Source organism: Myodes glareolus, chromosome 23 (genome assembly GCF_982192425.1).
Source record: "Myodes glareolus chromosome 23, mMyoGla1.1, whole genome shotgun sequence".
NCBI classification, from domain to species: Eukaryota; Metazoa; Chordata; class Mammalia; order Rodentia; family Cricetidae; genus Myodes; species Myodes glareolus.
In genome coordinates this window covers 46,849,567-46,863,802 of record NC_142048.1, presented here as the reverse complement: position 1 = coordinate 46,863,802, position 14,236 = coordinate 46,849,567, and the positions used below count along the sequence as shown (strand labels likewise).

The window sequence follows — 14,236 nt, the reverse complement described above, 5'->3', positions numbered from 1 at the left end:
ATTAGAACTGTGTTATCGCTCCGGGCCACGGGACGCTCATTACGTTCTATAGTACTAAGTTTGGAGGCTGCCTGTCCTCTAAAACGTCGGTGGGCTACAGGTTTGACCAACAAGAAGACATCCCTGGAAAGTTCTGGCATCTTCATTGGGTGGGGCTTGGTGGGAGGTTGTGGAATGCCCTTCAAGGAAGGGGATTTGTTCATATCAGCCTGTTCCTCCCCTGTTCTGCTACGCACTGGCACAACCATGGGATGCCTCTCTATCAGCCCAAAGTCATGGGCTTGAACCTCCAAAACTGTGAGACTAAGCCTCTTCTCTTTATAAATTGATTATCTTGACTATATCTGTTATAGTGACAGAGGCTAACATACATGCTTTGTATACATGAAATACCAAAACTTGAGGGCAAAAAGTTGTTTTTTTGTTTGTTTGTTTGTTTGGTGATGTTGTGTTGTTGGGGATCTACTCTGAAGCCTGTGAAGGCTAAGTAAACTATTTATTATTGCTGTTATTCTGAGATAGCCTTTCTCTGAGTGTGTGTTTCCCAGGTGCTGGGATTCAAGGAGTGTACCATCACAACCAGTTTAAGAAAACTCTTGAATTTGATCAAAAGAAGGGCTCACTATCAGTCGTGGTGATGCACACCTTTAGTCCCAGCACTTGAGGCACAGGAGGTGGATCTCTGTGAGTTCGAAGCCAGCCTGGTCTACAGAGGGAGTTCCAGGACAGCCAGGGCTATGTAGTCAGACTCTGTCTCAAAATAAATGGGGTGGGAGGAACCGCAGTGACTCGGGTGTCTACACTTAAAAAAAGACAACTTTAATTGTCTTCTCGCCTTCCTATCTTGCCCAAACCTCTCTCACTTTGCTTCCTCAAACCTCTATTTAAGAACAGTTTTGACATAGTCATAGAAACACAACACTTTGCATTTGTTAGAAAAGTATGACTTACAAATTTTTTTTTCTTTTCTGCAAAGAAGCCCACAGAGACATTCTGTCTGCTGTGTGAATGTGATTCAGTATGGGACCTATCTATAGACCAAGCTGGACGATGTTTTCTCAACACTTCCTTTCCTGATACTACCTCAGCAGTAGGGGAAAGGCCATAAACACATCTTCCGAGCAGACACACAGACCCTCAGCTGGTTAATGAGCCACAACTACAGACACCTGGTAATTCGTCTCTGGTTCAGTCAGGCTCTCCGCACCTGAGGCCCAGGTTCCTGTTGATGACTCTGTGACCCAGTTCATAAACTTTTCTCAAGCCTTATTTTATTTATTTATTTTTATTTTATGAGCACTGGTGTTTTGTCTGCATGTGTGTCTGTGTGAGGGTGTTGGGTTCCCTGCAACAGGAGTTACAGACAATTGTGAGCCACCATGTGGGGGCTGGGAATTGAGCCCAGGTCCTCTGGAAGACCAGTCAGGGCTCTTGACCACTTAGCCATCTCTCTAGCCCCAAGCTTTAGTCTCTTTATGTGTAAAAGGGAAATTGTACTTGCTTCACAAGACTGCCAAAAGATTACATGAGATGATATCTCTGGGTCTCTGACACCCCCTTTATATATTGTGTATGTACATTTTCACACAGAAATGCCTATAAGGATGTTATTGGAGTATCAAGAAATGTTTAGGGGCTGAAGAGATGACTCACGGGTTGGGAATACTGCTCTTCCAGAGGTCCTGAGTTCAGTTCCCAGCAACTACATGGTGGCTCACAACCATCTATAATGAGATTTGGTGCCCTCTTCTGGCCTGAAGGCATACATGCAGACAGAACACTGTATACATAGTAAGTAAGTAAATAAATAAATAAATCTTTTTAAAAAGAAAGAAAGGAATGTTTAACCCAAATACATCTTTTAAGAGCTATTGCTGTAAATGACAGTACCTTTGCCAGAGTTCTGGGAGCGTTCACGCTGACCAGTGCTGGGCACCGTCAGAATTTCCCCAGGAAGTGCAGTAGGAGATGGATGAGTGAATCTTCTCAGAAACAGAACCATCCTGCTCTCAGAAAGTAGAACAATTCTATGGCTTCTCCAAAACACTCCTATTGTGGTTTGACTGTTCCCAGCAGAACACATGTTGACATTCAGTCTCCACTGCGAAGCCGTACGTGGTGGAGGTGATGGGCTGTGTGATCGGGTCGTGAGGACGGAGCCATCCCTGGATCTCTGGGCCACTGAACCTTCTTGGGAATGAGCTGAGTGCCAGAGCCGGTTTGGGGCAATCTCTGGCTCTCACTTCTTGTGCCCCGTGATGTCAGCTCACACACTGGGGGCTCTGCAGAGTGTCTGCGAAAGACCTGAGCGGACACAGCTTAATCTTGAACTTCCCACTCTTTAGAACTATGAGCTGAGTAAGTCATGCCCCACCCCCGGAAATTTGCCAGTCTCAAATACTGTGTTATGACAACAGAAAAGAGACTGAGACCCCAAGTTTAAGAAACCTAGTTTCTTTGTTTACAGTTGTTGCCGACAGCACTTGCAGCCAATCTTGCATCAGAATGATGAAGGGGAAAGCATACTATCTATAAACCAAAACACTCTTAAAATTATATCCACGGTACCCTCCCCAGCAAGACTTCTGAGTAAATGTCAAAGGGCAGGACTCCTACTGGTAGAAATCTCCATAGTTACCAAGTCTTCGTGTGCAAACGAGCAGAAGATGAAGGGAGAGAGCAGGGTGATTTATTGTCTGCCTTTCCTTACAGGAACCCACTAGCACCTTGAATATAAAAAGCAAGTCTTGTCTATGGGAAAGACACGGGTTGATAAAGCCCTGGGTGAGCAGAGAGCGGCAGGCGTCATGTCGCTGCTGTGTCGAGGAGAAAGCTGCGTCACTTGAGATGGGTAAGATTGGTGTAGTAACCACAAGAAAGGTCTAACTGTGAATGTTCATCTCTTTTAGGTGCCATGTTCTCTCCCATCCTCAAGGTCACCTCCTCCCGTTCTCACTCTGACCTCAACAGTGTAGTGGGATATTCAGACTGCGTCTGTTTAGAAAGGCCTCCCGAGGTGTGTGTGAATTCCCACACGAGAAACAGAATGTTCACAGTGCTCAGCCATAAGAGAGGGGCCAACTAATATTCGCTGACCGAAGACAAAACAACGAATATCCCCTCATCCGCAATGTAGAAGAAAGGGAGAAAAAGCCACTAACAGGAAAAGCAAAAGCAAAGACAGGCTACATTAATGAACTCTAAGTGGTATTGTAGGCTGGGCATGGTGGCACACACCTGTGATCATCAGCACATGAGAGACACACAAGAGGATCGGAGTTCAAAACTAACCCAGACTGTGTAGCACGATGCCGCCTTAAAAGAAAAAAAAAAAAAGGCGTGGGAGGGGAGGGGGAAAGTGGGAGGAGAAAGGGTTATCCGACAATTTATACTTCTCTTGGTGTTTCTGTTTTTCTGTTGCTGTGAAGAGACACCACGACCGTGGAAACTCTTATAAAGGAAAACATTTAATTGATTGGGCTGCCCTACATTTTAGAGGTTTAATTCATTATAATGGCAGGAAGCATGGTGGCAGGGTGGCAGACGTAGTGCTGGAGGGGTAGCTGAGAGTTCTACATCCAAATCCTCAAGCAGCAGGAAGAGAGAGAGAGAGAGACTGAGCCTGGCTTGAGCATTTGAAACCTCAAAACCCACCCCAGCAACACACTTCCACCAACAAGGCCACACCTACTCCAACAAGAACACACCTCCTAATAGTACCACTATAGTGGACAAAATTTTCTACTTTTATTTTAATTATTTCGTATGTGTATATTTGCATCTACAACATCTGGCACTCACAGGAGTAGGAGAGCATGTGAGTGTGTCAGATTGCCTAGAACTGGAATTACAGGCAGCTGTGAGCCATCATATGAGGGCTGGGAACTGAACCCAGGTCCTCGGGAAGAACAATACGTGCTCCCCAGCCCCTGTAAGGGTAATCTTGATTATTATTTGGTGGCATTTAGAAGCGCCATCGGAACACATCTCTAGGCATGTCTCTGAGACATTATCTGGATTAGGTCGAGTGGGATGACCTACCCAGGGGTGCGGTTCTGGATTGAAAAGAAAGGAGAAACTTAAGTTAAGCAGAAGCGGCCACTCCTATGGCTTCCTGATTGCAGGCGGCAGGACCAGCTGCTTCACACCATTAGTACCCAGCCTTCCGTGCGAGACGGACTGTACCTGCAACCCACGAGCCAAAATAAACCCGCCTTCTCTAGGCTGCTTTTGTCGGGTTACTATGGTAACTAATACAATGAATCACCACAGAAATCAAACTCGATACGACTTCACACCTCTCAGGATGGCTATTACAAACGGCTCAGTAGTTAAGAGCCTTCGCTGTCCTTCCACAGGACCCAGGCTCAATTTCTAGCACCGACCCAACTCACAACCACCTGTAATTCCAGTTCCAGAGGAACTCACATCATCCTCTGGCCTCTTCCAGCACCAAGCATGCACAAGGGGGTACCTATAGACATGTAGGTAAACTCTCATATACATGAGATAAAAATAATCTTTAAAAAGAGGGATCCACTTAGGGAAACTTCAAAAAAATCACTCAGTAATGCACTCCTATGTATACAGCCCAAACAATCTAAAGCAGGGTCTCCCTTGTGTTCTAATGTTCAAAGCAGGGTTATTCAGAGTAGTTAAAATGAGTCAACTCACATGTCTGCCCACAGATGAATGAAGAAATAAAATGTCACACACACACATGAGCACATACTCAAGGCACATTTTATTCATTCTGATACATACTACAACATGAACAGATCTGAAAATAGTATGCTAGTGAAATAGCCAGACATAGAAAAATGTTATATGACTCTATTTGTATGATGGACCTAGGATAAGTAGTATAAAACAAAAAAACAAAAACAAAAATCCAAAGGTTGCCAGGCGCCAGGGGAGCAGCAATGGGGAACTTCCCATCATTCCACGCGTGCGGTTCGCGGTGGTGAAAGCGTCTAAGCAGCGGAGATGATTGTACATGTTATCAATGTTACTGAATCATATACTTAAAAATGGTAAAAGTGGACATGTGTACATACCAGCATGAGCACACATGTCCACCACACACCCCCACACACCCGAGTGGTTAAAATTGTGAATTCTAGTAGCGGTCCTGCAAAGTAGGGAAAGTAAAAAAAATAAAATAAAAACAGCATTCCTCGCCCCCACAGCCGGAGCCAGCGTCCTCACAATCGGACCCGCACGGATGGTGCCAGGACATGCCCAGTCTCGGGTGGATGGCGTTCTGCACCCTACAGCCACTCAGGTACCTCACCAGCTCAGACCTAGGCAATCCAGCAGCTGTGCCCTTTTTTCTTTTTTTTCCTTTCTTGTGTTTCTGGGTGTTTAATCTTGAAACATGTGCCAGCTGGGAAAGGGTGTGGGAGGAGGGGAAGAAGATGGGTGCTGCTGTGTGCTAGCACCAAAGGGGAAGAGGTAGTGGAACTAAGCTTTTCCTGCATTCCTACTCGGTAGCTATCTTGACGGAGTATGTGTCTTGTAATGATTAGAGACAGTGCCTTCCTCCCTACTGGATATGGCTATTTCCAGCCCCTCACACACAGAGGAGATATCCCCACCGCACGCACACACACACACATGCACACAGGTACACATGCACACTCACACACACACGAGCACACACACATGCACACGCATGCACATGCGCATTCACGCACACACGGTCACGCACTTCATGCCATTTCCTTTCGGGTGAACTTTGCTAGAGAGAGAACAAGCCAATATCTCCTCAAATCTCATATTTCTACATCTCTCAGGCCAGTTTTCCAAGTTAGATATCATAAATCTTTTAACTTGTCTTCACATAGCTAATTTTTTTCTGTGTCTTTACCAAAACTTTCTCAAAAATCTTTCTTTTATTCGATACTAAAACATTTTACATAGGCGTTTTTAAAACCCCTGTAGTAAATGAAAACCAATGAGATTTTCATTTTTCATTTATTTGCTTATTTATTGATTGTGAGGCGAGGTCTCACTATGTGTCCCAGCTTTCCTCCCGAGTGTCAGGATTACAGTGTGCACACCATGCCAGGCTCGAAATTAACATGTTTTTAATTACAGTGTTGTTTGTTTGTTTGTTTTGTGTTTGTTTTTGAGACAGGATCCCATCACATAGCTCTCTGGCTGGCCTGGAACTTGATATGTAAGCCAGACAGACTGGCCTAGAACTCACAGAGATCCACCTGCCTCTACCTCCTGAGTGTTGGGATTAAAGATGGCACCACCACGCCTGGCTGACCTAGAATGTTTTAAATGTTACTACAATTAGCTAGTGAGAAGATGACGAAGAATACTATGAATTTGAAGCCAGTGGGATTCAGAACAAGTGTGTGCATTATGAACCAAGCTTCTGAGTTCAAAAGTTCAAGGCCAACAGCCCTCTTCCTGTCAGGAACGTCCATCTGCTCCACCATGGCTTTTCCATCAAGAGACACTTTAGATGCTGGTCTTGAGCATGCTCCTAAAATCCCAGTTACTTGGAAGGCTGGAGCAGAAACATTGCATATCCAAGACCAACTTAGTCTGCAGTGTACAAAAGTGGGGGAAAATGTGGGGGGGATGGGCTGAGGATGTGGCTCAGTCAGAGTGCTTGCCTGTCATGCACAGGGCTCTAAATTTAATCCTGGAACCACACCCCCACACAAAAAAAAAATGAGGAGAAGGAGGGGGAAGGGAGGAGGGAGGAAGAAGAGGGAGAAGGAGAAGAGGGCTCCCTTTTGTTTAAACGTTGGAGACTTTACCGTCAAGAGAATATTGAACCTGCTGCATCTTGTTGACATGATCAGAAAGAAAGACACAGGCAAAATCACTCAAGACCTCAGAGAACTGCCTAGGCGCGCGTGTGTGTGTGTGTGTGTGTGCGCGCACACACACACACACACACACACACACAAAGGGCCACTGGCCCAGCCAGTCCATTATTCACTAAATCCAGAACGCAAAGATCGGTCCAGAAATTTAACCTTTGTGTATCATATATTTCAGACAAGCTAAATAAGAATGAGGTGATTATTTATAAATCATGGGTTCTGCTTTATGTCATTCTTCGAACCCTATTGCCACAAACAGTCAACCAGGGAAGTGATGGTTTTGAACAGTACACTAAACTACCGCACACCCAAGGTGCGCCTATCTTCTTGGTATTGCTCCTTCTTGAAAAAATCCTGGAAATTAGATGAAGAAAGAGTTGAGAGGTTGCTGGATGTTCACTTGACAGAGGCCCTGTGTTCAATACCCAGCACTGTGTAAAACCAGGCAGGGCAGTGAACATCTGTAATCCCAGCACTGTGTAAACCCAGGCAGGGCAGTGAACATCTGTAATCCCAGCACTGTGTAAAACCAGGCAGGGCAGAGAACATCTGTAATCCCAGCACTGTGTAAAACCAGGCAGGGCAGTGAACATCTGTAATCCCAGCAGCACTGTGTAAACCCAGGCAGAGAACATCTGTAATCCCAGCACTGTGTAAAACCAGGCAGGGCAGAGAACATCTGTAATCCCAGCAGCACTGTGTAAAACCAGGCAGGGCAGTGAACATCTGTAATCCCAGCATTGTGTAAAACCAGGCAGGGCAGAGAACATCTGTAATCCCAGCATTGTGTAAAACCAGGCAGGGCAGTGAACATCTGTAATCCCAGCACTGTGTAAAACCAGGCAGGGCAGAGAACATCTGTAATCCCAGCACTGGTGGGGCTCGGAGGGCATTTCCCACTTGCCCTAAACTAAACGGGGGACAGGGGAGCGCGGAACAGGACTTCTAATCCAGGTCTGCCCGACCCCACAACTGTGCTCTCAATTCTCGAAGCCTCCTGGAACAAACGAACGAACAAACAAACAAATGAAGGAAAGTACTCCAGCCTTCTGCCCAAGCCAGCCATTTGTTTCCTTGGGCTCAGTAAAGGTTAAACTTTCAAAGACTGATGAATTTGACCTTGACTCCGGCACTGCTTCCAAGCACTTGTGCGCGCCTTTGTATTTCTCAGCGGAGTTCTTGTGAAGGGCCTTATCTGGCGTCTTTGAGTATCTAGTTCTTCTGGAACACAGACTGGGACCATTCTCAAAGACAATTTCTCCCTCAAAAGAAAATGCCTGTGGGTGCATTAGTCATGTGACTTTCATATAATTCTTTTTTTTAAAGGAACAATAAGCTTCCAAAGTGCCACTGTCCAAGGGGGGGCTTCCTCGAGGTCAGCGTTATCCTGGCAGTCACACGTCCGACAGGAAGTCTGCAGGGACCGTGTGGACAATGCGTCCTTGCTCTCTTGAGCCCTGGAGAGACTTGTGGCATGTCCCTCCAATTAGCAGCACTTGGGGAAAAGCATACTTTTTGCTTTGACAGGAATGGAATTTCATCTTTCTAAAGAGACTTTTTTTTTTTTTACAGCCCCCCAGAGATAGGGTTTCTGTGTTACCCTGGAACTTGATCTGTAGACCAGGCTAGCCTCCAGCTCAGAGATCTGCCTGCCTCTGAGTGCTGATACTGAAAGCACGGACCACCACACCCAGCTTCTGAAGGGTCTTTAACTCGTGTCCCATATGTCCGCTAAGGCTGCTCACTGAGCAGAGACTGTGTCCTCTGGGGAGACCAAAAATTGCAGTCCCGAGGACGAAGACCAGAGCCTAGGCAGGCACTCCACCACTGAGTAACAACCAGTGTGCTTACCCTAAGCAAAGACCAAGGATTGCCATTTGTATTGGTTGAGTTTTAGGTAAACTTTGCCAAACAAAAAGAACCTCCAGGGGAAGGGATCAGAAAGAGAGAGAGAGAGAGAGAGAGAGAGAGAGAGAGAGAGAGAGAGAGAGAGAAGGGGGAGGGAGGGAGGGAGGGAGGGAGGGAGGAGGGAGGGAGGACACCAAGACACTAGACACTGAACAACTGACAATTTAATATCCAGCCACTGACAACACACGCATCTTCATTTTTCCAAACACCGCCAGCGAATAATCTCATGCTCTACACAGTAAACCTTGACAGTCACAATCCACAAAGATCAGTCAGTTTCATCCTTGGCTGACAGAATAGATGGTGTGCGTTCACGGATAAAATGGTCCACAGATAAAATGGTTGTGATTCACGTACACCCCACCTTCTATCAACCTCAGAAGAGCCCATGAAGCTGTTTCAGCCATTCAATTAACAAACAATGAGGCAGAGAAACAGAGAAGTTAAGAAATAAATAAAAGACCCCCAACCTACCTCCCCCCCACCCCGAACTTTTTCATTTCATTTTATTTTTTTGTTTCTTCAAGACAGAGTTTCTCTGTGTAGCTCTGGCTATCCTAAAACTTGCTCTGTAGACCAGGCCGACCCCAACTCAGATATCCACCTGCCTCCGCCTTGGGAGTGCTGGGATTAAAGGAGCATGCCGCCGCCACCACCAAGCTAATTATTTTTATTCTGTGTGTGTGAGTGTTTTGCCAGCATGCATGTGTGTGCACCACATTTGTGCCTGGCACCGAAGGAAGAGGAAGTCAGACCCCCTGGAACTGGAGTTATGGGTGGTTCTGAGCCACCATGTGGGTGCTGGGAACTAACCTCAGGTCATCAGTAAGTGCTCTTAACCGCTGAGCCACCGCAGCCCCTTCTGTTTGTTTAATAAGTTAAGTCAGCTCTAGCTTTTATATTTTTGTATTAAGCAGTACCAATTCAGATTTCCTTATACAGGGAAATGAAGGAAAGGGGGGTTATGTGTTGTGCTGCGTGAACTAAAAATCTGACGGTGCCTCCCCACCTGTCTTGGGTGGGATGACGGTTTCTTCCCACTTGTCTTGGGTGGGATGACGGTGTCTCCCCACCTGTCTTGGGTGGGAGGCAGCTGCAACCTCAGCTCTGACGTCAGACACCCTGGAGCCCACTACTTTCTACCTGGGGGACCTTGGACAACTTCCTTGATTTCTCTATGCTTGAATTTATTTGCCCATAGGATGATAATTCAAGAAGCGAATTCAGTGTTCTTGGAGGTTAAATTGGACAAAGTGATTATTAAGGTTTTTTTTTTAAATAAATCTCACAGGCTCAGTGAATCTCAGCTACCCTTTTTATTAACAAGTTGTTCAGACTTCGTTTAGATTTGAAATCATATTGTAAATATTAGGAGGCACAGAGCTCGTGACATGTGATTCAGCAGGTAAAGAATGGTATTTGTCACCAAGCCTGACAATCTGAGATCAATTCCTGGGACCCACGTAGTAGTAAAGAGAGCTGCCCTCCACATGTGCCCTGACAGTAATAATAATAATAATAATAATAATAATAATAATAATAATAATGTTTTAAATAATAGGAGGTAAAAAATACCATATTTATTATTTGGATACCAGGAGGCTGTTCGGGATTGAAGATTATTTTTAAAAGGAAAAAGGGAAAAGGAAAGGAAAGGAAAGGAAAGGAAAGGAAAGGAAAGGAAAGGAAAGGAAAGGAAAGGAAAGGAAAAGGAAAGGAAGAAAAAAGGCATGCCATGCCACACCGCCTATCTCCCTGAAGAGCCACCTCAAGCACACACAACTCTTTAACACAGTTTGCACGGTTCTGACCATCTCTCAAGTCTTCATCAGCACTCGCCTTCTCCCCACTTTCTCCTCAACTTTCCCAGCATTGAGTTTCCTTCGCCGCCCCTTACGGTACTTGGTGTCCCCAGCTGTTGCTGTCCCGGAACAAAGCTCGCTTACTGCAGCTACAATGCTGCCCTTCTCTGAGGTCATCGTGAAACTCGCCACAAACAAGAGGGAATTCTTGGGAGCCACAAGCGCCACATCCCCAACCCCTGAACCCCGCAGGCCCGCGCGGGTCTTGTCGAGCACCCCCACCCTTCCCGATGTCCGTCCCTGTCCCGGGTCCCCCGTCCCACGCCCTGCGCTGACTCACGCGGCGGCGTCCACGACTGTCGGGGGCGTCTCCCACGCGGGCTCCGGGCCGCGACCCTGGGAGTGCGAGCCGCCCATCACTGCCAGCCCACGGGTGACCTCGGCGGGAGGCGGCGGGAGGAAGGGCCTGACGCGGGGCGGGGCGGGGCCCGTAGTCACCTCCCGCCCGCGCAGGCTGCAACTGAAGCGGGACGAATCCCACTCCTGCCACCAGCCTTCACCCCAACTCCCCAACTAGCTGGGTGACTTGGGACAAGTTACCACACCCTTTCTGAGTCCTGCTTTCTTCATCTGCAGAATAAGGGAGCGTGTTCACTGCGAAATGTGCGCGTTGCCTCTGTCAACCAAAGAATGAAGTCTTTTCCAAATTCATAAGAAAAAAAAAAAAAAGAACAGAAAACAGACAGGCGTAGTGGCACGCCCCTTTAAATCCCAGCGCTCAGGAGACAGAGGCAGGTGGATCTCTGTGAGTTCAAGGCCAGCCTGGTCCACACAGGGAGTTCCAGGACAGCCAGAGTTACATCCTGGGACCCTGTTTGTTACTTGTAGTGTCTGCTGGCCCAGAATGATCTTGAATTCCTAATCTTTCTACTCCACCTCCCAAGTACAGGTATTTTATAGGTATGTGCCAGGAAGTCCAGCTATTTACTACACACAGACACACACACACACACACACAGAGACACAGAGACACACAGACACACACACACACACACACACTTTTTTTTGAGGAAAAGCTCTTGCAAAGGTTACAAAGGCTAGCCTTGAACTGTGGAACTATGGCTTCAGATTTTCAGCAGCCCAGGCCCCTTTTAGATTGTAACTTGTGTAATGTCTAGAAGATTCTCGGACCCCTGTCTCCCAGCTTAGTGCTTGTGTTCTGGTTTACCAGCGATAACTATGCACTAGTTGAACCAAAGAGGTGGTTGCCGGGCGCACAGCACTGGGCCCAGCGTTAATTTTTCTCTTGACTGGAAGCTATAGGAAAATAAAGATGTGTTACATTTACAAGCTCTCTGTTGTGTGTCAAAGTCTTGACTATCTGTTGATTAGCCACACTGCTTGGGCAGTGTCCCTAAGGTCCACAGTGCTGACACACTGAAGCCCTGAGTACATGGAGTGGGAAAATAAAGATTAACTAAGGAAAGCATAATGGTGCTGGAACTGGGATTTTTGCAGGAAAGACTTCAAGTATCCAGAGAAGCAGAATGCAGTCAGAGGCCTATCTTATAAAAAGTTCAGATTCTTCACAGGTTGTCTGGAGCAGTGGGGTGACCCTGGAGCAACACTGATAACGCCCGACCCGCTATAGGTCCTTCCGGAGGGCTTGGCCCCTCCTCCTGGGGAGGTCTTCTTTCAGAGAGGCCCGGAAATGGGAGGGGTAGGACGGCAGAGGGCAGGAACCAGAAAGTTTCCTTCTCTGGGTAGATAAGACTGTGGGCTGTGGGACGTTTTGTTCTTATTTAGTGCAGTAAGGCACCGGGCAGTATCATTAAAATGGTTTGAAAGGAAAAGATGGGGCTGAAGGCGGAGCTCACTATTAGAAGACTTGACTAGTCTGTGTGAAGCTATCCCTGGTTCCCAGCACTGAGGGGGAGGAGGAAGACGACGACCACCATGATGACGATGATGAGGACAATGACGATGAACAATAAACAGCAAGAGGGACCCTGCTGTGTGGCGGAGACATTGAGACACGGGTTCTACAAAACAAAGTGAAAGACTGAGGCTCTTCCAGCCTCTCTCGCCGTGCTGGGTGGCCACAATGTTGCTTTGTTGTTTCTTTGGCTGCCCTGGCAGCTATAGGAAGGGCTTATGCGGACTAGGATCTCCAGGGCCATGGGAATGACGATAGTGAAGGGGACATCTTGTCCTCACCTCCTCCTTGGGAAGGAAACTTATCTGAGAGCTCTTCAGGAAGCAGGCCCAGGACAGACTGAGATCCCCGATGCCCCTCAGCCCCCAAGGTACAATCTGTATCCTCATGGATGCAGAGAAACAAAGCCTGTTTTTCTACTCCAGACGTCTTTGTGGATTGTCAGATCAGAAGCACACTGTGGGATTATCTGCAATGTCTCTACTAATGCGCCTTTTGTAGAGAGTCTTCTCTTTCTTATGCTCCAATTAAAGACAAAACTAAGAAACAGCAGCAGCCCCCGCTTAGACACAGTGTGCAAGCCCAACTCCGTCTCTCTAACAAAGCTTACCTTCAACATGACACCCCCCTGCCCCTGGACATCACATCACATGAGTATCAGTAGCAGAGGGTCACCTTGAGAAGTACACGGTGATCTCAGAGAGGCACCATTTCACCTGGTTTGGATATCATTTCTATGTTGATTTTTTTTAAAAAAATATTTAAAATTTTGTTATTTTTTTTTTTATGTGTGTGAGTATTTTGCCTGTGTGTGGACCTTTTCATATGCATGCCTGGTGCCAGAGGAGGCCATAAGAGGGCATCAAATCCCTGGAACTGAAGTTACAGTTGGCTGTGAGCTGCCATGTAGGTGCTGGGGATCAAGGCCAGGCCCTGTGGAAGGGCAGCCAGGGCTCTGAACTGCTGAGCGGTGTCTCCACTCCCTTGCATGTTAATTTATGAAGGATCAAATTGCTTCATTTTTTTAGATTCACAGACTATTCTTGAGATCAAGCAGTGTGAGGTGAGGGCTCCAATGTCGTCATCCTCTTTCGAAACAATTTGTCTATTTAAATTGCTTGGTCTTTCCATGTGAGATTTAAAATAAGCTTGTCAGCAGTAATAAAGTGCTGATTATTCCAAGAACTGACGGTGGCAAACACCGAGGCTCCTGTAGTATATAAGGCAGGACCGTAGTATATGACTATATTTGTCTGCCTTTAATGCCCTGTCAAGCTGTCACGCTTTAAAACTCCCAGCTTGTGGGGTTTTTCATTTTATTTATTTATGTGTGTGTCACTGTGTGTACGTATGCAAATGTGCGTGTGAGAAACATAGAAGAGAAAAAGAGGGTTCTGGGTCTCCTGGAACTAGAGTTATCGGTGGTTGTGAGCCATCTGATGTGGGTGCTGGAAGCCACACTCTGGTCCCCTGGAAGGAAGGCAGCAAGCACTCCTACTCACCGAGCCTCTCTCCAGCCCCAACCTATAGGTCCTGCGCACCATTTGGAAGATTTACCCTAAGCGTTTTGTTCTGTTAGAGGTGGAGCTATCATTTTAGGTTCTGGATGAGAGTCGCTAGTGAAATACCATGGGGTTTTTGCATGCTGTATTCTGCAGCCTTGCTAACATCGCTTACCTTAGTCCACAGGCTGAAAATACCAATTAGGATGAAAGTACCAAGTTCAGTTTCCCGGATGC

The 14,236-nt window shown here is 46.7% G+C and overlaps 1 protein-coding gene across 3 annotated transcripts in view; it reads right to left on the bottom strand.

Annotated features, from left to right (window-relative positions):
* Positions 1-10,993, bottom strand: part of Tacc1 (transforming acidic coiled-coil containing protein 1) — a 91,190-nt gene extending 80,197 nt beyond the window's left edge. For all 3 annotated transcript variants that reach the window (XM_087901043.1, XM_087901044.1, XM_087901046.1), the window contains exon 1: positions 10,902-10,993. In XM_087901043.1, the coding sequence (XP_087757169.1) occupies positions 10,902-10,978 (77 nt within the window). In that variant the 5' untranslated portion in view covers positions 10,979-10,993. The remainder of the gene's footprint in view (positions 1-10,901) is intronic.
* Positions 10,994-14,236: the final 3,243 nt, after the last annotated feature.